Source organism: Bombus pyrosoma, linkage group LG13, assembly GCF_014825855.1.
Source record: "Bombus pyrosoma isolate SC7728 linkage group LG13, ASM1482585v1, whole genome shotgun sequence".
Taxonomy (NCBI): Eukaryota; Metazoa; Arthropoda; class Insecta; order Hymenoptera; family Apidae; genus Bombus; species Bombus pyrosoma.
In genome coordinates, this window is record NC_057782.1 from 6,096,789 (window position 1) to 6,121,445 (window position 24,657).

Below are 24,657 nucleotides of genomic sequence, written 5' to 3' on the forward strand. Positions count from 1 at the left end.
ATATATTCCTTTTAAATCTTTCTTCGCTTTCGCTATACATTTTCAGAACAACCTAACCTGCAAACTATTTACGGACTGTGTTCCGTAATAAACTAAATCTACTTAAAAAAGTAAATATAGTAACTCGAATAGCTAAGCATTAGGCGATATTTGGCACAGTTCGCGCAGTGTCCGGTCATATTTTCGAACGATCCAGAAAGCCAACTTAACACACAACACGCTACGTCTAGTGGGAATAACAAACCCGATTCCTGTCCGTAGATATGAATTTTTATTCTCGCCACACAGAAAGATTAGGGTCGTATGGTACAAGTCAGTTGGTTATGTCCGGGCATTTACATATTCTAACCTTGTATCGATTCACTTGGCAACGCTTCCGTCGTTGCGTGGCCTAATTACAGTTATAATAGGGGTATCGAGAAGACGTCCAGACGTTATCCGAACGACGAGAACGTCTATAACGTACGGAAACGCGACGGCCAATAGACGTGCGATGCTAAATCCTGTTAACAGGGGTGCACGTCAAATAGGAATTCTCGATTAACAAGCGAAGGGGGCAAGGTCGTCAGACAGAACACAATTAATGCACACAGTCCCTTCTAACGCCCTCTCTAATTAAATTTCACCACGCGATTCAATAACGTCGGTTTCCTCTCTTCTCTTACGTGCGTTGTTCAGTTTGCCGCGATACAATCCGTCGAATGGTTTCATTGAAGGATCGACGCGATGCAACGCGGTAAGTATCGTAATAAGGAAAGGATCGGAGAAATGGCGGGAACTAGAATTTGGAAAGGATGGGGAGTGGCTGGGAAGAGGAAAGAGTTGCAACTGGCTAAGGCTATCGACAGGCCGCAATGAATTAATTCGTTTCCATCGGCTCGAGAAGGAGATAATTGAGATTCGATAAAGGAGGACTATTTTTTTTAATCTGGAAATTGACTTAGCGGCCAATCGATATCGTTAAAGGTAAGCTCAAAAATAGCTCAGGTTTGTTATCGACAATTAGTCAAACGATCAAGATAATTGTTCAAAGCGATTGGAATATTAGTTACCGCTTGTCTCGAGAATGTCCTATTATTCGTGTTATGTACTCGCGTACCTATACCGATGTACAGAGGCATGAACGAGGCAATTGGTCGAAAGTGTTCTTTGTATCAATGGCTTTGTTTCGAGAACCGGCCCCTCCTGATACCGAACTGCGGTAATCAATTATATTACACTATTATTTTACGTCGAAGTCAATTAACGACGTTGAAAATCCTTAAGCTAAATTTCGAAAGCTGAAGCTGCACTTCATCGATCAAATAAAAAATTATCGCGATTGCACGTGCAGATTTACGTATATTTATAGTTACAACGAAGAATTCGACTCATGTATTCATTGTCTCTCGTAATTCAATCATAATCGATCATTAATCATAATTGAAACATTCAACGTAGATCTACCTTATTTGCGAATGGTCCTCGATTTTTAACAACGTTTAACGTTAGTCTTCATCGTGCTGACATCTCGAGATCGTTTTGAAAAATGAATTACGATCTAAAGTTTCAAGTCGGTCTCGTGGTTCCGTCACTTGTTAACTCGTAAAGAGCGGTCGAGTTCAGTTCCTGTGTGTTTCTACGGAATATCGAGCCGAAGCTGGTTTCGTTGTAGTTGTCTCGCCCAACCATTCGTTTCCTTTGTGAAAATTTCGCTCTTCGATTACCATTTCTGTCTGAACTGTTCGTTTCTGTTCGACAGACGCTTAACCTCCTCCTCTTCAGGCAACAACAAAGGTATCTGTTGAATCTATAAGCAAAACCTTGTTCATCGGTCAGTACGAAACTTTATATTCAGATATGAAAAGCTTTCTGTTTGTTTTTGAATTGTTTGTTTGCTTTTTTGGGTTTTCGGTTTACAAACGTGTTTGTTTACAGGCGTGTTTATACTCGTTTATACTGCTTGGTTCTTTGTTTAGTCAGTTATGATGTAGAGATAGTGAAATGAGTATGGATATGTTATCATTTCATGCAACATGTAATACAATAATTAGAATGATGATGTTTATGCATTTCAAAATATTTAAATAACATAGAAAAATATAGAAGGGGAGTGGAACAAAATTCTGTTTAGGTTGCATTTTTCTAATCGTGTTCGTAAGAACATAAATTTGCATAAACATCTCCAGTATATATATAATATTTTAAGGAGAATGTGTGCCTCGACTTGTTATTTCTCTTTACAATGTTTTAGGTTTAATGGCTGACATTTGATAGGTCGCTTATCTTGTCATACTCGCCTCTTGCGAAATGTTCCGCTGACAAAATATAGAGCGATGGGATTGACACAGCTGTTGATGAAGCTCAGACAGAAACCAACGATCCTGAAGGCATGCCAATAGTCATCGTAGTCTTGCTCGGATGATGGACAAAAGTGGAACCACATCATAAACGTGTGGTACGGCAGGAAGCAGATGAAGAAGATAACTACAAAGGCGATCACCATCTTTCCAACCTGTTGATCACAGCGAACGAAATATACGTATTAAACTGGGACAACTAGCCTGGTATTTGGCCTAATTAGTTAAAATTTAATTATTAGAAACCTAGATTAGAATATTTTTTAGTAAGATAGTAAAAAGTCTGAGATAAATAGTTAATCGTGGATTAGGCATTACAATATTACTTCTTAAATTCTGAAATAAGCAGAAGACTTTCTTTATCGAGTTTTTATCTTCCTTTTCCGTTATTTTTTTCTCCATGATACATTTCCTACTCTCTCGCTTCGTTTCCTTCCTTGCTTCTCTCCATTTTCGTCTTTTCTTTTTCATCCTTTCCTTCCCTACTTTTAGCTTCGCTTTTCTTTTTCCCCTTCGTTGCCTTCGCATCACCCCCTTTTCTTCCATTTTCTTTCTATTTCTTTTCTTCCTCTCTCTTTTTTATCATCTTAGGCGATAAATAGATAAAAATTTGACATAACAACTAGCGCTTGTCAGCAAGCTTTACGATATGTCCGTTTAAAAATATCTATAATAAGATTTCGCAGGTATCTGCCTCAGATCGATCGCGACCTTAGCAGGTTTAGTCATCGTTCAATCGATCCTGTAAATATGCTTTCAACGTCTCGACACCGATGTCGTTAGATAATACGCCTTTGCCTCAACTTTTGAAATATTACGTCAAATAAATTCTCAAGTTCGATATTTAACTTCTTTCGCGGAAGTCTTTTTTATCTGAAAGATAAATAGAGATTAGCTGGAAGAAAACGTCGCCAAGAGAAATAGTCCTTTCACAGCCGAGGAACAAATCTGGGAAGAGTGCAGGCGTTCTAGCATCTACGAAAAATAAAGAGGCGATAACTCGTAGTCGTTCGAGCGAATGGATCATTTTGGTTCGCATGCAGCGTGTCTTGGTATGGATTGCCAGCGGACACCAGTTAAATCGAATCTCTCGTCCAGGCGTAATTCTCAGCCGTTATCTAGAGGTGATTTGTCATCGCTGTATTTATAGGCCAATCGATTATATTATTTGTCCGAATTGTTCCATGAAATTGTATTAATCTCGAAACTCTATTTTCACGAAACATAGCTATCGTTATTACTACTACGAAATGGCTTTTTGTTATCAAAATGGATTAGAGAACGGTTGAATGCATTTGACGGACGAGAACATTGGAAAAGTAGAAGTAAGAACCGTGGTTATCGAAGGTTCCGTCGTATCTTCGCTAGACACGCTTCGATGCCACCTTCTATCGAATCAGTCGAAGTGAATCAGAATATCGAGTCGCCTGTGAAGTGTTTTTTAAATCAGACAACAATGACACTCTGTTATCCAGTATTTTAATACACTGACTTGGTGTATTCGATCGCACCCACGTTGCATAAAAAGAAATAAATTTATATTGAAATAACAATTGGTCGAAAGACTTGATCAAATATGCGAACGATATTCATCTTAAATTGTGTACGAAGTTTTCAAATAAATTATTATTTTATATACAATAGAAACAAGGAAGACGAAGGGTTGGCTCGTTGAAGAAACTTCATTGGTCGATACGTCGATGTACTTTAAGATGATCGACCGTCACTTTTCATTCAAATACAATACGGTAAGTGAAATTGGATTACAGGCTAAAGATATTGCCAAATAATATCCCGATCTATAGTCATTTATAATTAGCATTCTATCCCAAAGGTTATGGAACGCCTTCTTCGAGCTGTTGGACTAGTCTTGCTTCATCGATGCTTAACCGTATATTGGCTTAAGGTTGTATTACACAATCTTATTATTGATCGTATCGAAGATTGCGTAAGTAAAGTATAGTTTATAACAATTGCACCATCGACTCGATTGCGCTAAATTAATTCTGCTTCTTCTTGCACCTTGTTACTCGGGCACATAATGAGCGTGAAATTTTCTCAAAATAAATAATTTACATCTATAGCTCAATTTACATCATAGTTTAAGTAACAATTTATTACAATTTAAATTTATTTACAAATTGGCTGCATATGTAAGCAGTGTAATTTCATAAAAATATCATACAGGTAGCAATTTCAATTTCTCTTTTCTACACCTTTTCACTGGTATACCTGTATACCTTTTGTGTCAAAATTAGATTTTACTTGAAAATTGTATAATTTCATAATAATATCGATTCGCTTTACCTTTTTGCGTGCTCGAATTTGCTCCAGCCGATGACATCCGGTGGATAATTCGCCGGGCATGTTCCTGGTGGACAGTTCGAGGTGTCGTGCCATTCCCAGATAGAATCCTGTTATAACGAGGAACGGTATCGCGTAGTAGGCCAGGAACTTGAATAACACCATCCCTTTCTTATAGCTCTTCCCTGCGTTTCAGAACGAGAAATAAATTATACGACTTCGTGGATGTGACACACAGAGAAATGTTCAAGTGGAGATCGTAAACGAGCAGCTATTTCGCTTTCTGTGTGTTCGGTTTAGGCGTAGTATACTTGCTCTTGTAATTCGTTCCCGGATTGAGTAGAATAGTTTTTTAATCCGGATAGAAATATTTCAGCGTGTGAGATACTCACCGAATTCCACGGGGAAAGGGCTACAGATCTGGATGCTGTAGTTAGTCTTTATATCTACGATCAGCACGTGAGAGAAAACAGCACCTGGCATCGCCAGAACAATCGCCAGCACCCAAATAAGGCAGGCTATTAGTATCGTTAATGGTTTTGCACTCAATCCAGCTACATGGCGGCGAATGGGATTTACGATCGCGCAGTACCTATGATGCAACACGAGCATATTTTTCTTTTATTTTTAAATCAATTTTTATTGGAACTTTAACCCTGAAATACTACAAAACGGAGTAATTTATACCTCATTTAAATGTTTCTTTTAGAGATGTCTGTTCTGCGTGTATTTATTACTGTTGAGAAATGGTTGTTATTTATACGTTCCGAACTGTCTCGTGCAACAAATATACCAACTGTAATATTAATATATTGGAAAGATAGAAATCTTAGATTATATATAGATTTCTGTTTTATAATTTATTTATTATTTTACTATTCATTATATTATTTCATTTGTTTTATTATTAAATTTACCACTATTGAGCAAGGATGTTTAACGCCTTCTGTTTTATTAAACTTCACTAACGATACTAATTCAAATGTGCAGATAGATCCTGATAATTATTTGACATGGAGGAAATCAAAATTATTTAGCAACGTATCATTTGTTCGAAATGAGCGTTGTGTTAATAAAATGATATGTAATTTTCAATATAGCGTTAATTGGATTGTGTACAAATGTAGTATTGCAGGGTTAAGATCATCTTGTCTGATCAAATCAATTCTTTAGTTGTACTTTATTTTAACGTTAAACTTTCTTATTAATGTAAATTAATTGATTTTCTTGATAGCGAAAAGGAAATTGGACGTTTAAGATCTCGTTTCGATTACTGATTAAACGCACGAACAACCAGTCGGTCGATTGGTCCATTAATGGGGCGGAACTTCACTAAAGTTAGGACGGCCAGCCTATCCCTGAGACAACAATTTCCTCAACCGTAACTGGGTTTGACAACTTACCTCTCGGCTGATAACGCGGTCAGAGTGAAAACTGAGACACCGATCGAAATATCCTTGGCGCACTCTGATAATTTGCAAACTGCCAGGCCCCACGGCCATGACTCGATTGTGTATAGAAGAGACGTGAACGGTACACTCGTTATGATCACCTGAAATACACGAAAATTAAAAAGAGAAGGTACACGCGTATTGTATTGTATTTCCACGGTCAATTGTACTCGTGTTATTCAATCTACCCTTTATCGAAATATTATTCGACTATTTTTCTGTACTTTTGCGAAATTTGATTGAATGCTACGAATATATGGGAAACGTTTGAAAATCTGTTTCGTTGAAAACGATGCCTTTCAAATTTCGATAGGTGAGAGTGATAAAATAAACAATACTCGATATTACATTTGTACGGCATCGAGCATATAGTAGAATTATTAGAGGAACATTTATCAGGATTCATTGTTATCGATAAAATTCAAATAAAAAGGAATCCGCAATAATGATACAGGAAAGTCTATTAAAAATATTCGCGATGAATTTACGTTCCACGTCCTTTTAATACACCGTGTAACGTTCACCCAATTTGCGAAAAAAAATTCCTTCATTAACTCGCTAAATTTCATCTGAAATACGGACATCTCTGATGAATTTCGAGATAAAAGGGAGATATTAACAGGAACGTTTTGTATTGAATATTATAATAAAATATGTAGATTAAGCGAATTTTCTGCAATTTTATGTGGGATGTACAAATTTCGTCGTATGATCGAACACTCAATTATGCTGTTGCTCTCTTTTCTCAATGGTAATCGTGAAATACACATTTTCTTTGTGTTTAAGCATGATCGTTCGAACACTATAATCGAGAAAATATTTATTTATGATTTTCACAGATGATATCGTATGGATCGCATTAATCTTTGATTATTCTCCGTCGGGCTATAAATTGTCCATGGATCAGGATGTATAGCTACATACATCATAAAGTAAGCTCGATATCCACGAAAATAAGCGCGTTTATAATCGAACTCGCTATGGGTCCACGATTACGTGTCCAGAACGACGGAATTTTAACGGCTGAATCAAGCATGAGCTTCTTTTAGACGCGTATTATTTACTAAATAATACGGTGATTTATGAAAATATTTGAATATTTCTGGAAATTCGTATGAACGTATTACGCGTGTGATACAAGAAATTTTGAAATTTTGTTACTAGGCTATCATGATTATATTGGTAATATATGTAACAAACTAAAGAGCACGTATAGAAGTTATTTCAAGATATTTATTTCAAGCATACAATTCACAGAAATCGCTATATCATATAAAAATATATTGTGTTATACAAGAATAATTATGAATTTCTAAGGGACTTAAATTCTTCTATATTATATGTGATAATAAAGAGTAATGTCCGGGTTTCCCATGTATTTGCACGATATAATACATTTTATCAATATAACCACGACAATCGACAGTGACAATAAAACTGTCATAATATATACTCAGAAAAATTTTCTATCATGGGCCTTCAAATGTTTTCGTGCGTTATCGTGCCTACTTACACTCTACGTGAAATCGATGACGGAGAAAGTACCGGATGTTCTGAACTCGCTCGCGACAGATTTATACGCGCGATCCGACAGTCTGAATAAATTCGATATATCACCAGGATACAAATGACATGGGGTCCTAGCAACATTTTCCGATTGACGGGAAATCGAAATGTAAAGAAGATCCCGACGAAGGAAGGAAAGATTTTTCTCATCTATATTCGGAATATTCATGGATTGTTAGTTTCCACCATTCCAGCTTTGTCGCAATTTATTTCCAACTTATTGGACATTCATTTTGATTTATTATATATATTTATATGCGGAATACAATGGGTAGCAGAGGGCTTTTTCAAGATACATGAATCATAACCACAAGAAGTACGATTAAATATTTATCCCTTCCGTGTTGGTAAGCTGATGAATCTTTTGATTGTGGCTTGCAAGAATAATAATAGATTAGTTTAATTCTACCCAGTTAATTATTCATATAGAAATATGTTTTTACAAAATTTATGCTATGAATTTTTTAATACATTTTATATTTTACGGGTGGAAACTCTCGACATGTCTTGCCCATCTGAACGTTTCTCAAACGTGCACGAAATCTTTTTCCATTTTATTCGACGTCAGGGATACCTTTTTTTAATGTCGGTCTTGAATGATACATTAGAGATAATATATACACATCCTGTCCTTCCTTACCAAAAGATCGCCCAAAGCCAACGAAAGCACGTAAATGTTGGGCACATTTCTCATGCTGGCGTCGCTCAACAAAGTAAACACCATGATTCCGTTTCCAATTACACCCACCACCAAGATTAATAAGAATATCACAGGTACTATGTACGTTTCCGGGCGCTGGTCGTATGGAACGTAATTATTGTCCTCCTTGTTGGGGATCGTTGCATTCAGATTCACAGCCATCTGTAAAAGAATAAATCCACGTCTTTCCTATTCTTGAATATTCAACCGCAGTCACTGCAATTTACTCCCTTTTACCATGTTAAGGACAACTTGAAATTCTTCAACATTTTTCCAGCAAATTTATTTATTTTTCCGCTGAATAACAAAGCAAACTATGCGTTATGTATTTTATTTCCATTTTCAAACGTTGGACGTACATACTAACTCTACTCGTTGCACGTATACATTTTTATAGAGAGACAAGATTTTATTTGTCAATGAAATTAAACATGAATTTCATCAATCAGAAATTGATATTTCTATTTATTTTAATTCGATCGATTGCCCTTCGACAAATTGCGTCGGTTGTCGATCGTTATTTCCTCACGCTGCTTCTACGTCTAACTATCGAATGATTGGATAACAATTTCTCATCGAGCCGGAGAATCGGTCGGATTTCGACGATCAACTACTAGTTCAAAAATTGAAACGATACCAATAAACGTGCCTTTCTCTCTCGTAAAAGCAGTCACTCGACTATACAGTCATTTGAATGTATTGTAAACGTTCTACTTTCCGTGTATTTCCATGGAGGTTAGCTAAATTGGCATGTGGGCGAATGTGAATTTACGTGTGTTTATTCAGTAGAAATAAAACGAGAAGACTGCACGTTCCCGTGGAAGATAGGTAGGTAAAGAAATTGTCCATTTCTTTTGATATTTCAAGAAAACTATCTCGACAGCTGCGTGCGCGTTTTAAATAAATTATTTGCCCAATGGCACGTGGTAATAGCCTGCAATCGGAAGCTTTGTAGCTTGCAGCGATAAAGAGACTGTACGAATATTTAAATTGTATTTCGGCTATATAGTTATTGGAAAAATTGGAATATTCATAGAAAACTTTTATGAATATTATGTGTTTCATATGAAACTATTATAGTTATATCGGTAAAGTTTGAAAGAATTCTGTAAATGTATCTGTAAATATTTCGTAGAGATCGCAATATTTATTTAAATAATTCATCATGTTGTTAAGCCTAGATATTCATAATATAAGACTATTTTTAATATTTATCATATGTTTAAAATAATTGTTTATACTATATACTAATTTTTGTATTAAGTGTTTTAGTATTTTTCAAGCAATTTTTTATTATTGAGTAATTTTTATATTATGTATGCATAATAGTTCTAATTAAATTCCAAACTGTTTTATATAACACAGATAATATATGCATAAAAGTTTTCTACGATAAATATTCAAATATATGTAGTGTGGCGAACCACTGTAGATAAAAGAAGCAAAGAGAAAAGATGCATCATTCGATACCAGATGGATTTATTTTCACGTGAGGGAAAAAAGGTCCCTTTTACCAGTCGAGTGTGATTTCCTTCAGTTATTGACTAAATTTTGTCTCGACATTTTAATATCATTCTCCAACAATGGCGAAAAAATTCAATGTGTATTCTTTAAAATAGAAAAACAGGTAGCGGGACGAGAAGAACGAAGCTCGCACGCCCAACAAGCGATATTTCACTGAAATATTAGTTTTTTTTTTTCATGAAAAATGTTTCTATAAATAATATTTATGCATCCCTATAAATTCCATTAGTATTTAAAATATATCGCTTGTTTGTTCGTGGTTCGTGTTTTTCTTTATTTAAACACGACAAGAGAGTAATGAAAACGAAAATAACTTCATGTAAGCGAATCTGACGGAACGTTCAAATACTTTGGCGTCTGCATGTTTTCCACGATACTTTTTTCAAGCGAGCGAACATCTTGTGTATTCACTTTTGCATCGTCTGTTTGTTATTTCCAGCAAGTTACAGACGAAGTTGCAATATCACGGTTCCATCGCTTCAGCATCCTGTTTTCGAATTAATGTAGTTGAGCCACCCGCGTCAGATGGATATATATCCGTGTACCTTCTTTTGTAAAATATTTTTCCAACGTCTGCTTTTTAAATTTCGATTACATATATGCTTTTGTAAAGCACAAATTTGTTTGAACTTTCGAGTTATTTCCTCGCTCGGTGAATAGTTAATCTACGGTAGTAATAGCGCTGTATGTTAAAACAAGTATATCTTAAATATATAATTATAAATGGTGAACACGATCCTACAATACTAACAATATTCTAGTTCATTAATATAATGAATAATTGCAACTGTAAATACTACATTACAATGAATAATTTTAGCTATTGAATATTAATACCTGTTTAAGGTAATTGTTAATTGCAATAGATACCTTCTAGCCTGTTTCAAGTTTGGCCAATCTAATCACGATGATCGAGTCTCATTACTCAAAGCGAAGTTTCCAAATGTTTCAAAGGGCTCCCATAAGCTTTCGAATATTTTTTCGAACTACAATAAAACTATAATACTCAACGATAAATTAGCACGAAGACACTTGAAACGTAGTTTTTTCGTGGCTTACCACGCGGCGTGTTTCATTAAAATTTGTTAATTGCTACAAGGAGATTCACTGCTGCGTGTCACAATTTTCAGACGTTTTCAATTTCGAGCTCTTTTGCAATCAGCTGAAAGTTGGATAGGCACAAAGGGGACGTAACTAGGAAATTTTCTCTCAGCGTATACACGAGATACAAGAGTTCTTGGGGATCAAGCATGAAGATTAGGGGAAACTATAGTTAGCGCAAACGGGTAAACGTTGTACGCGATTGTAAAGATAAGACACGAACGTAAGCGAAAATGCTTACTAACGAAGTATAATATACGTTGAAGATTGCACGTTATAATTGCAAATTGCGACGTTGTATCTTGCTGATCTAAAAACGCCAACATCCTAGAAAACCCTTTAAAAGAGAAGAGAACGTTTGTGCTGGTGAAACGATTCAAGAATGCAATATAATGAAATGATATTCGTGTAATTGTCCTTTAACTCCGCTTTCCATCCTGTTTTTTTATTCCTTTTTATCTTCGTAAGTCTTTAAATAAGTCTCTTTTATATTTATCATTCGAAATATTTTAGTTGGAAATGGAAAGGAATAAGCCTTGCGCTATAGTGTCATTTTTCATTTTCCGATACGCCGTTCCTTTTGTCCCATGCAAAACCCACGCGTCCATATCTGGATGCTCGATAACGAATCGCGGCACAATAAAAACTAATCAGATCGATCGCGTTGCTATATGACCTTTCTACCATTTTAAATTGATATAAACTCAACGACAACGACAGCTTCGAACTCTGCACGGTACGGCATTTGGATGAGGATTTAGGACAAAAATCAGAATTTGCTGAGCGCGTTCGCACGCTTGCGGGCCACGTTTGCACGTTTGCAGACCACGTTCTCAGGTTCTACAGTGCGGCGTTTGAATAAGGATTCGGGACAAAAATTTTAAAAATATAATATGCAGTTTTCCAGAAACTTGATATCGGGGAATCCGATGTGAATAAAAATCTGTTTATCAAATCTCCCTTAGCGTTTTCCCTTCTTCCTGGCTCAGTTTAAATATCATAATTATTTATTGTTTTTGTCTAGCTCCTTTTTTTAAATTAAAAAAAAAACAAGATTTTTGTCAGATATTTTAGACAACTAATACAGAACAGAGTTTTCATGTAAAAAATTTTTTGAGACAAGTGTGGTAAAAAATCAACCTGCGTGGCGCTGTTGAGATCTGTTCGACTCGAAAAAGCTTGTCGATGCTATTTCCAAACTTCATATTCTGACGAGAAATCAATACAAAAGTAACTAGCCATAGAAGCTACAAATTTTTTAAAAAGTCAATTTCCCATGGAAAAAAGTTACTATTGTTGATATTTATAGCATCAGTCTCCAACTGTCTAATGGTAAAATGAACGAATGGTTCGATATAAAAATTTACAGTTAGAAAGATAATTCCAAACTGACTGTCATAACGTACGGGTTTATAATGTAAAATAGCAGCATTCAAATTCTGAAGGCAAACTGAATACGTAATTCCAATTTCTAAAAGTTTCTTCAGTTTCGTACCAATATAGACGATCGTTATTGAAAAAATTTTTCAGAAGTCAGACAATGAAAGTTGATAGAGTTGGTCAGTTTAATTTCCATGTGATTCAAATGTGTAATAGATGTCCTGATACTAATCGAATACTAACGATATCGCTTTAACGATACTTGAAAAGGAGTTCTAGCTCTTCTAATGAAGTAAAACGCGGATACACACGAATTAATGGAATCTCGTTCTACATCGTTTGATTTCCAAAGGAATTTCTTATCTTCTCAGGAAACAGTGTTTTATACGTAGTAACGATACCATCGATGAACGTATGTGTAAATTTCACGAGCTGAGTCGCGTATCTTGCACGATCGTATTCTTCGAAACTTTATGGCTTCCCATAACGATTCTCCCGTCTGTGAAACTACGTATTGTCTCGCTTCGTTACCAGCGAAGTTAGACGTGGTGTCTCCCGAAGTGATATTTCACGGAGTTGATAAATAAGAGAAATGGAACGAAATCGACCCCGTTCGAAAGAAATTGCACCGTCTGAGTTTAATTTATCCACGTCGCAGAATCTCTGAAACTTCGTTATTTCACAAACATTTCCAACGATTTCGTCACGCTTTCGTGATTTCATGACTGGTAATATATTCCTTTCGATTCCCTGTTTGTAGAATTTTACGAAGATCTCTGCAGCTTCAGCGCGATGTTCCATGTCCCATGAATCAGACTAGATTTACGCCTGAACTTCGTGAACGAGTTTGAAGCGAATACAACGTGTGACGAGTTTCGTGCCACGCGTTAAAAGAGTCCAACTTAGTTTTCAAACAGTCAGTGAAACGTAAGGCAACCGTGGCCATGGTATAAAAGGATATACAGGGTGTTAAAGCTGTGGACGATATTTATAGGATGTCATATATTACATGTCAGACGCGAAGATAATGAAAAAACGCTTATATAGAAAAATGTTGTTCGAGGTTTATTTTTTAATATACATAGTTGGTTACACGAATTATTTTCGAAATAAATATTTATCCAAGACAGTTATTCGAAAATCATTTGAAATTCACTGATAGCTGTACTGATATCTTCATTCTACTCACATCTCGTGTTTCTCTTATTGAATGAAATAGAAATTAAATATGTAACAATGGAAATTCTATTGTCGTTTGTTTTCTTAGGAACGAGGAACGCAAAGTTCGAGTAAAATAAAGAGAAAATTCCGTAATTCATAAATTTTTACCGCAAAATTAAATTGTCTATGAATTGAAAGATAAGCTTTAAACCTTCTTGTGTATGAACATTTTGACCTGTTGAATGGTAAATGTCGTCCACTTCTTCTCATCATCCTGTTACAAATATCGTGTTTAAAGATGTAGTCCCCAAAGTGTTTTTTTAATCGTCTACAATTCCAGATGAAAGGAGAACTATCGTATTACGTTCTCTTAGAGCAATTGAAAAATAACTCTCGTACTTGCGATCGAAACATTCAATCTGCTAGTTTCAGACTCGTTAATGGCACCAGTACCATGCCCTCGACGTTCGGAATAAGATGTATCTGTTCTCAATATCGTAGACACCGAAACTATCTATTTTCTCTCTTCTTATGGTACGGGCTGAAATTGAATTGCGGTTTTGGAATTTCTCGGTTGCAAAGAGAAATGATCGTGATAGAAGGAGTATATCTTGCATCAGACTCTACCAGTTGTAGTAAATTCACAGAAAACCACGGAAATGTGTCAAGTTTGACATAATCCAATCACAGAAGTCATAGAACTTGAAATATTATAATTATTAAAAATGTAACTCGCTCCGATAATGTACTAGTAAACTCATATTGTTCCGATATGCAAGTGATATACAATTCCATAGACTATACTATTATTATTATACTACACTATTCTTTCCATAAGTTAAATACACAAAATTTGGCAAAGATTCTTTCACTGGAATATCGACACGCGTTTAGAAATCGCCCTACTACTATATCTCACACATGGAATTAAAAGGATTTTCATTGCATTCATAGTTGCAGTAGTATTTGCAATAATTGATATTAATGACGTTATGCAAATATTATCCGCCCTGTCGCTGAAAGTGATTATTCGAAATTGCTTCGGACTGAAATGCCGTGAATTCGTTGCGACAGAGGGTAACAGGTGTCATGTTGTAAATATAACGCAGCGGGACGCGACTAAATGTAATTTTTTAATAACGATAATCCTGGTGCGAAATGGCGATTGCGGTGCGTAGATTTAACATTGTAAAAATACGTCTGTCATATACATATTCTATGGTGTGCCACGATCAACGGACTGAAACCGATTGGCGATGAAGTGTGGCCGAAAAATGGACGATGTATACGTAACGACGTTTCAACGATCCATTCTAATGGGCCACGCATATTCATTCACTTTCAAATTCGACCAGTCGTGCGAAAAACGCGATTTTATTCTTTCATTCTTAAACGCGATAATCTGGTTCGATGTATAGAATCAGTACACAATAAGAGCAGCTGATATTACGATATTGATTTATCGTTTTCACGAATGTTGGATATTCTGTATCTGTTATAGGAAATTTGCCCAGTTTAATATCATACACGAATATACTATACAGAAAAATTAATAAACTAACTCGATATTATTTCTATCTTATATGTATTGAATGGTGAATTTGTTTTCTAGCCGATCTGGAACGAATACCTGAATTAGGCTCTAAAACCAATTATATTCGTTCTAACATACTCCACTGTAATTCTGTTTTAGAATAGTAAAAGATTAGTTTGAATATGAGAGATGTGCTTATTTAGCTCTCTCTGTGTACAAACATTAGAACATTTCCCAGATGAAAATCTTATAGAAACTAATGGACAAATACCTGATGTTATTTCTTAGAACGAGTTAAATCCGAGAGATAACAACGATATTAAAATATATCGATTAATGTCAAGTATATTCTACGAGCTAAATAATGACGTTGATTCCTGCTGATACAATTGTTACGTTTCTGTTTTTATTCATTTTAACAAGACAATGGTCAATGCGTTGGAATAAATATTTTTATATTTAATATGAAGGTGAGAATGAATGAAAAAATATGTAAAATTCTAAATAAGATAATCGTATCGACGCAACGTGTACGTATAATGGTAATAACTATATTAAGAGAAACCGTAAATGAAATATCTTCAAGTATGGGAACCAGCGTATGGGAACATTTTAACAAATGACATACATATGTATGTAGAAACCAATACCTGTATAGCGTTCTGTGCTGCAGATGATATTGCAATGGAAACCGAATGGTGGCCCATTAATTTCGGGATAACCAGAAATTGGTATTCGGAGATTCCAAGCTATGGTTTAGGTCCCATTAATTATTTACTAGTCGGAACTTGTGAGTTTGAAGCGTGCTCTTTTAGAAGAAAGTTCCTGATGTATTGTCGATGTCGTGTTTACGGATGAACTAGCATTAAGTATCGATAGATGAACGTACTATTTCCACGTTTGCGATGCGGAGATATTCCACAGCTTGTGTAACTTTAATCAATGCCTCAGCTTCCCTTAAACTTTAAACCGTTTTGAATGGAATATTCACGCAAGTTCGCAAATGTTGTATCGAATTATAATGATTTGTAGAACCATGCACAGTGTCGCGAGACGTCGTCCTAACGAAGATGAACGATACATCGCCGCGTCGAAGGAAATGGACGACTGTTAAGAGTTAACCGTTACAGAGAAGATCCGACCCGAAATTCACTTTACGTATATTTATCGACCATATTCTCTGTTATATTCTTTTACGAGCTATGGGATCGTTTAACTTCTCCCTAACGATCGTCTCTGTGTCAGAGAAATTGTATCGGTGGATCGTTTCCTTGGTGTGTAAAAGCTGAAAATTTTCTGATATGAAAGAGATATTCTCAATACACGTTCGTAATACGTTCGTAATACGCTCGTAGATAAAATACTACGATGCATTCAAGCTATTTGAGGCGAGTAGATGCACGATACACTATAGAAACGTAATGATGCTGGTTTCGTAGTTTTTCAAGGCAGGCTGTTTTCTTTGGTCTGTAATTTATGGAATGTTCGCGCGAAGCTTCACAAAGCGAGGCACTAAGGCAGAGTTCGCGTGAATAAAGGGTTTTGCAAGATGTAAATACCGCTTCCTGGAAGTAGAAGAACATGCGAAACCACTTAGTACACGAGGTAATCTTTTGGGTATAAATTATTAATCCTTAAATGCATAGTGTCGTCATTTGATAATACAACGTTTTTCTTCACATAGTAGATATATGTGAGGCATTGTGAGCAGAGATAGACTAAAACGTATTTCTTCTGAATGTGAGTTTACGAATAAAATTATTATACTACACGTAGTTCGATACAAGTAACATAAAAATATTATCAAATTAGTTTATTTCATTTGTACGTTTGATTATCCTATTGTCTCCGTCTCTTGTTACAGTAAAATGTTCTAAAAATTGTGTTATGCAATCAACGAGATAAATAGCTGAATACATCTTGGCGATAATCGACTTGCAACTTGCTTATATCTTTCAGACACGTTATAGCGATCTTTGATAACAAAGTACTTTCCCAAGTAAAAAATTAAAAAAATTAAATGGCGTGAATTCAATAATATTTTTATGACTTTATGGTTTGATTATATCTAGGGAGAAGAATCAGGGTTTGACAAATGTATTGCGACCATTTCTGTAACTCTTTAGCTACAGAGATGTTCCACTTGGCATTCTTCCTTCTGGTAACGCGAAAACTCATCACGGCGGATATCTTGAGGTACGAAGTTAACGAGAAACTTTATCCACTTTGTGACAATCTCCAGAATATAACTTTTTCAATTAGGTACAGAATTTGAACTTTCAAATCGAAATCTCCGTTCATTAGTTCGTGTGCAAATGAACCGAACGGAAAGGAACAAGTACCGTGCTGATGTTGAAGTTCAGCGTCCTACGAAAGTAATTCGTGAAAGTTGCGAACTGCCGAAGAAGTCGAAAAAGTTCTTAAAGGTCTGTGGATAATTTTAATTTAGTTCTAAAGTGCAAAAAACATTTGGATACGATTAAAATTTCCGCGTGAATATAAAGGGTGATCGTTAGGAATTGATTTCTGCGCGATGTCATAGCGAAATTGAGAGAACATATAGAACCAAACCGAACAAATATACCATTAAAATTGGCAAGCACCTGTCGCGTCGATATCGCGACACGGTTTTATAGGCTTTCCACTTTCATTAGCTTCCCAAATTGCAATATTCGCGAGATTGGAATCAAACTAGAATTATATCTTCGACGATTATTGGAACGAGCGAAAATTTCTCCGGATAGTGATCACAGAATTTGTCAGTCAGCTGATAAACGTATTGAGCTAACATGATTTGCAATGGAAACCTTCCGTTTCCATATCAATTTCAAATCTATTTGGCTATGATCGCGCATCCCTCGATTGCCGTATTTTTATGGAAAACTTTGCTTGTCAAATGTACACAGGCGGGTCGAACGATGCACGGACTGTTCCATTATTCTTTCTAATAAAAAATTATTATTTTACTTTTGAAATGGACCATCGAATTCATTTCTGAATAAAATTTGTGATCATGATTCTTTGCACACTTTGAAAAATTGTATGTTGACTTTCAACATATTGAATGGCACTCCAGTTTTGTTAATAAAATGTTCTCCTCTCGTGTCGTATTCTGGAGGGTGGTTTCACCCCTTGAACTCGAGTTATCGCGACTAAAAGAGATGTGCAATTATAAATGTGACTGTTCTTTAAGCCTACAAAGTTTCATCCAAGTTTTGTCATTGGGATCGAATGCAAATTTCGAGTCGGGCAGATTTTTCTCTGTAAATCAGCTAAAATGTCCGAAGCAATTCTCTCCAGTAACTTGTAATAACTAACCCTTACTCGAATCTCTGCCCTGGGCAATGTTCACTCCATTGATCAGCAACTTCAGTTACCGGTCACCTTCACTAAAATCGTTCCATGGCTAAATGCCTCGAGGGTGCACTTCCAGCTCCAACTGTTTTCTTGGACAGTGTCCACCACCTACATCGATGGCGGAGAATAATCTGTCGTCTCGCGAGCAATCTCTCCGCAGACGCTGCCGTGTAAACTTGCAACTATTTCCTTGACAAATCATCTTCTGTGGACGACGTCCATTTCGTGGTTATTTAGTGCTTACTTTCACCAAAATTGTCGACCACTTGATCACTGTGAAACTTTCCAGGGGATTCTTAGTAGTTTCACCTACTTTCACAGACAGTGTTTATACCAGATTAGTAAAATAAACAGGCTATCGGCATCTTGTTTGGAACGTAGAACGATTTTCGCTATCAGAGATGCAGATTCTATCAAGCAAAAGGGAGACACTTCGGGGAAAAGAAATTGACACTAAAAAATAGTTTCACAATCTAAACGAAGAATGTCGAAAAATGAATATGTTGGGAGTAAAAAAATGTTAAGAACATTAAGAGAGATTCTAGTAATAAAAAACAAAAGTGACAATAAGTTCGAAGAATAAGAATAGGTCAAAAATGTCACAGAAGAAAATACGAAAAAGAGCCAGAGGAAAAGACTGGACGAGAACACTAAACTGAAGTTTTAATGATAAAGAAACAGGAATACCAAAGAGAGTAGATCAATCAGTAAAAAATAGCCTAACGATGACAAAGATCAGCAATAAAAAAAGGTATACAAAGAGAGAGACAGAATTGCAGCACGCCTGTCTATCATTCGCGGTATGATAGCTCTGATATATTGGAAACTTTTTACCTTGTTTTCGATTTAATAAAATTTGCAATTCCACTGAAAATTTTTAACTTCGGTTCATCCCTTAACTCGCACTACTCCGACATTTTCTCGTTGATGGCTGTATACGGTTAAAGGAGGGTAAAAACTAACCATTGGCAGAGGTTTATTCTTCGACAGAAAAAGTCTCGTTGAGACTATTCTTTCTAATCACTGTAACGCCGAGATTTCCAACGTCATTTTCTGGTAATAAATCTAGCTGATATCAACTACCGGAAGCATCTACGCGCACTAACACGTTCGTGATATTCATTGCAAAATAACGCGCGTGTGTTTTATATTTCCGTGTTTCCCTGAGCATATCATACTTCTTCATAACATCGTTGAACATTCGTCTGTTTACCGATGGAAGCAGGAAGATCAGGGAAAAATATGTGGATGAAAAGGAGGAATCTATTTTAATAACGAACTATGAATATCTATGCAATATTTTATGAACGTGATATCATGAACGATCTATATCTTCATTTGTTGTTGAATAAAAATCAACGGTGCTGTAAACACGGTTATCATAAGATCTACAACTTCACGATTTTAAGAAATATACTTCTTTTGCGATATAATCTCAGAGACACTTACCGGGATTATGTATTATAATGAATATTGTGTAAATAAGAAAATTGAAATGCATCGACCACAAGTTAAAGATACTGAAGTATAAGAACCATGTACCGTAATGAATATTTTGTTTAAATATATCAAACAGAAATGAAAGATGCCGGAGGATAAGAATTACTTATTACAACGAGTATTTCATTTTACAAAATTAGAGTGTTTTAAACAATAATTAAATATGGGTAGAGAAGAAACATTTATAAGAGTTAGGTTTGAGTTAGATTTCTCTTACTTTTCTCTCTGTCTGTCCGTCTGTCTCTCTCTTTCTTTTTCTTGGGTTTATCTTAGGGGTCCTTTAATTTGTAAATACAGAACCTTCCTTCTACACTCTATCTTCTCCCCAATTAGCAATTTCATATTTCAGGTAAATAATTTCACGTCCGCGAAAGAATAGAGTTACTAAACTAACGAATTACATTACTGTCTCGGCAAAGGCGTTAAATTCTGTCGATTCATCGTCTACGAGGTACAAGCGGCTGAATGACAGCTACTTTATCGAGGGAATTGCGTTATAATGTTGTCGGCGACTGGCAAAGAGCTTTAATCCATTGATTGTCATTCGAGTAACTGAATTCGGAAACAAGCTCGTGGTAATTAAAAAGAATGCATCGCTAATGTATTTAAGACGCGATAAAAAAGAAATTTCATTTATCCTCGCCGATAAGGATAAAGGTAAATATCAAAAAGGGAACGCGTTTCAGACGACAAACTCGATTTTGATCGACCGGTCATTGAATTTTCCTGTCACGTTCTTGTTACTAGAGTTGACTTTTCGCCCATTTAGCGCCGTTTTAGTGCTTTCGTCGTATTATTGTATGTTACTAATTAAATCTTCTGTAGAAAGCAATTATTGATACCAAAAACTATCAGTTGACCGTTGTATTCGATTTTCTCATTAACGAGGTAATTATCGATCATGTAACGAATATCTCTTAGCAATATCACTTTGACACAGCTGCTGATCTATCCTATGCACCGTGTGTAGGATTTAGCGTAATTAGCATAGTGCTTTATATGTCTCTACATAGAATCGATTTGCATTTCACACGTGCAATACTACCAGAAACGCATGTTTCGTACGAACAATTGTTTTTCATTATCTTTATCAACGACAGGGAATAATCTACATATTTTGAAATTTCGTTGAAACCACAATGAAACACATTTATAGCGATTGTATGGACGAAGTCTTAAAAGAATTTGTAAATGTACGTAAAAGTTGGAAAATATTTATTGCAAGCATACGCTTCATAAACATGCTCGAGGTAGTTTGCGATTAGTTATCGAATCATGATAATAGTGTTTCATTACATCTCATTACATTTCAACAAGTTTCGTATAACACACATAATACATTTATCAAAGTATATTCTACGAGCCACTGTAGTATATTCGAAATAAGTCTCCACGAATGTTCGATTAATATTTTCGCGAGCCAGTATACGTTTGATGCGAGACACGTATCACGAGGAAATTAAAATCTTAGCCGTTTCTTGACAATCTTTATCCGTATAATCTATATCCACTAGCTACACGCCATGATTTTGATATTAGTGGATATAGACTGTGGATCGTTCATCACACAAACGATGAAAGACCTTCTCCCCTATCTACGAAGAGAATTTCTCGATGAGCCTCTACTACGTGATGCTCGTTCTTTTGGATGGCACGACTGGTCCACAGAAAAATTATACGGTTCCGGTGGAACCCGACGAGAGCAGCTGACGCGCGAGGGAGAGGGCAGAGGCAATGAAATATCACGGAGAAGAACCTTGATTCTTCTGCTTAGTGGGAAGGTTATCGATCGAGAGCAGGATCAGAGGTCTTCGTCTCACGATTAATTACTCCACGAAAATATGTCAAAAGGAAAGGCGGGTCTTTAGAAGTTGGTCAAAAGTCGGGGCAATCGGATAGAAAGTATTGATTTGCTCATTAGAGTTGCATACAATAATTTTAATATTGCATTTTAATATTGCACGTATGTTTGCGCTAATTGTTTTCCACGACAGGGGAATATGTTGATTAGTTCGAATTATCATCATTAATCAGTATGCCGCGTGTGTACAAACGCAGTCAGATATTTCAGATTCCTATGAAATGTTGCAATAAAACCCGCTATCTTTCAAGTTTATTGAACTCGTGTGTTGAACTCCAGTTTTATTTACTCGATATAGAAGGATGGAGGATGTGTACAGTATAAGAGAAACTCATATGCTTGACGCACCGTAGAGAAAGAAAACATTGCATTTGGAGGAAAAATAACAGGCTGGTAGAGAGAAAGAGAAAGAGAGAGAGAGAGAGAGAGAGAGAGAGAGTAAATGAGCGAGGAAGGAATCTAATCGACGTTAAATTAATCGCATGTTTCCTTTGAATCTTTCCTTCAGATTTAATAATGTTTAATATTTCCGTTAAATACATTTCTTCGTCGACACTCGGCAGCATTTTTCCGGCAAGGAGGACAAAGGTAAACTACAAAATCTTTATTCGCTACCTGGCACACAATTATGAAATGGCTCTGATTCCTTCCTTTCTGGCATTCCGATCGTAATGAATCGTATTTAATTAAAACTGATCGTTTTCATTTGCGAAGGTACTGTACAGTAAACGTTGTATTTAATCCGGGCGAGTTCTATCGACAATTTCGCAGCCTTTAATACCGGATCGAATTAAATGCTTTGAACCTCTTTGTAAACTGAAAATCGCCCGTTTCTTTTCTCTAATTATCGGTTGTTCCATTACAATTCATTTCGTTTTCAACTGTGTAAAACGAACAGACGTCCTATGATTGCTTCCTCTATAAAATTCCCCAGAAGGTAGACGCCTCGATGCAGTTCGAATTTAGACTTTTCATTTTGCAATTATTAAAAAAGCATTTGTTATTTTGAAAAATAGTCGCAAGCTTTATTTGTTCTTGAACATCGCGAAGCTACTTGATATCCTCGAAAAAGATCTGAATTTTTCGTTTTATAATTACCTGTGTGAAAAAAATATTACAAAATTCTACCGATCTTTTCAGACGCCATCTGAATGTCTCAAATTCAAAACGATGCATCTTCTTAGAGGATAATTAACAGGTTAAAGTACGTAACTTTTAATGAATTTTTTCCCTCCTTCGCAAGATATGCTAATATTTCGTTTCATCTCGAAAACGTCCTCGTGGTATTAACTAATTAAAGAAGCCCAGTGACGAGTTTGCTCCAGTGTAAAGCTTCTTCCGTATCCTTTTTTTCGTTTTAAAATTACACAGATACCGTTGCTTGCTTGTAAAGTTCGAAAGAACTTATCCCCTTTCATTCAACCGCAAAGCCTGTCGATTAAAGTAATTTGATGCAGATACGCGTGAGTCTGTGGGAATCCTCTAAGGAACTCGATTTACCCAGTTTCCTTATTTCGTTTTGCCGGAAGCTGTGCCATTCCACCCTCATGAACAGACTTCTCTCCCCTCCCTGGAATTGAAAGCCGATAAATAGCGAACTGTAGCTAAAATCGTCAAAATAACAACGAGAAATTACTTTTCCCAGCTACCAGTGTTCATCACGGCATTTCCTACGGTGTAAATCTACTCGTATCGATGATTCTATCGTCGATACTCCCCGGGGATGATGTTCGTCATGTGAAATGGAAATTTCGGAAGTTTCATGAATGAAAAGATAGCGATTGGAAGTTTATCGCGGAACATTTTGTGTTAGGAAATGAACTTGCATTCTTTGCCAGGTCACTGAAATAAATTTCGCTCGAAATTTCATCTCCACAAGTGTGTGCTTCTCGAGAAGAAGTGCGCGTTTTTAGTGGAATAGCGTTAGATCGAAGAATCAGTGTCTTTTTATAGAAGTAATCTTATACATGCTCAAAAGTATCGTAATATTAGATTGTCTGAAAAGTGTCTTTCTTTTACAGACACGTCTTTTACAACGATGCGTCTTTATACAAACATGAAACCTAATCTGTCGAACGTTGTGATCTTTATTTTGATAGAACAAAATGGATCATACGTAATTCGATAAAATAATATAAAGCGGAAAATGTTGTGCATCCATTATTTCCTTCTAAAACGGAAGAAACTTTTCGGACGACCTAATACATGCCTATTCTTGACATAATATTGTTACAGAATTATGGAGAGAAATTGTGTCTGTTTATTACAAGTAAAAATTGTTATTTCGACGTGATAAAATTCGTCTTAAATAATTAATCGATATGCAACCATATATATTGGCGTCTGATTGAAACAAGTTACGGTACAATTTTTCAATAAAATCTATAACGAAACTGTCTGGAAAAGTTGTTCATTCCCCGACTATCTACAATGTACGTGGTCTCTGAAATACGGATCAGATAAGGAAGGTTCTTTTGTATCGTGGTTAATTCAACCAGTAGATATATCGATGAATCGCATTTCAAATTTTAATATAATATCAACTTTCAAACGAATAACTAAAATATATTATTTGTTAATTCTATAAAGAGACAATAGGTATTGCTATGAGATATTAGTTTTTAATTAACCGCAAATCCTTTAAGATAACCGGATTCGTAATAATTATTATTATTTCCTTTGAAACGTATGTAAAAATACGTAGAGATAAAATGTTATGATAAAAATCTTATTAATTTTACTATTAAGTTTCTTCTTATTTAATTTCAATATTCAATTTAGATTTTACGGGTGTTTCAGGGCATATTATTAATCTCTCAACTTGTCTAATTTTCTTACGTTATTTAAATTCAATTAGGTGTCCGTCTTTCTCGCCCCAT

The 24,657-nt window shown here is 35.7% G+C and overlaps 1 protein-coding gene across 6 annotated transcripts in view; it reads right to left on the bottom strand.

The window, feature by feature from the left end:
• The window catches only part of LOC122574336 (neuropeptide CCHamide-2 receptor-like), a 33,161-nt gene that overhangs the window by 688 nt on the left and 7,816 nt on the right, over positions 1–24,657 (bottom strand). For 3 of the 6 annotated variants that reach the window (XM_043741831.1, XM_043741832.1, XM_043741833.1), the window contains 6 exons: positions 8,301–8,522; positions 6,047–6,195; positions 5,036–5,235; positions 4,647–4,828; positions 2,280–2,494; positions 255–1,789 (listed from right to left, as the gene is read on the bottom strand). In XM_043741831.1, coding sequence (XP_043597766.1) covers positions 1,549–1,789; positions 2,280–2,494; positions 4,647–4,828; positions 5,036–5,235; positions 6,047–6,195; positions 8,301–8,522 — 1,209 coding nt within the window. In that variant the 3' untranslated portion in view covers positions 255–1,548. Of the gene's footprint in view, positions 1–254; positions 1,790–2,279; positions 2,495–4,646; positions 4,829–5,035; positions 5,236–6,046; positions 6,196–8,300; positions 8,523–8,597; positions 8,658–24,657 lie in introns of those variants that run through there. The other 3 variants (XM_043741829.1, XM_043741828.1, XR_006319006.1) reach the window with 2 other exon arrangements.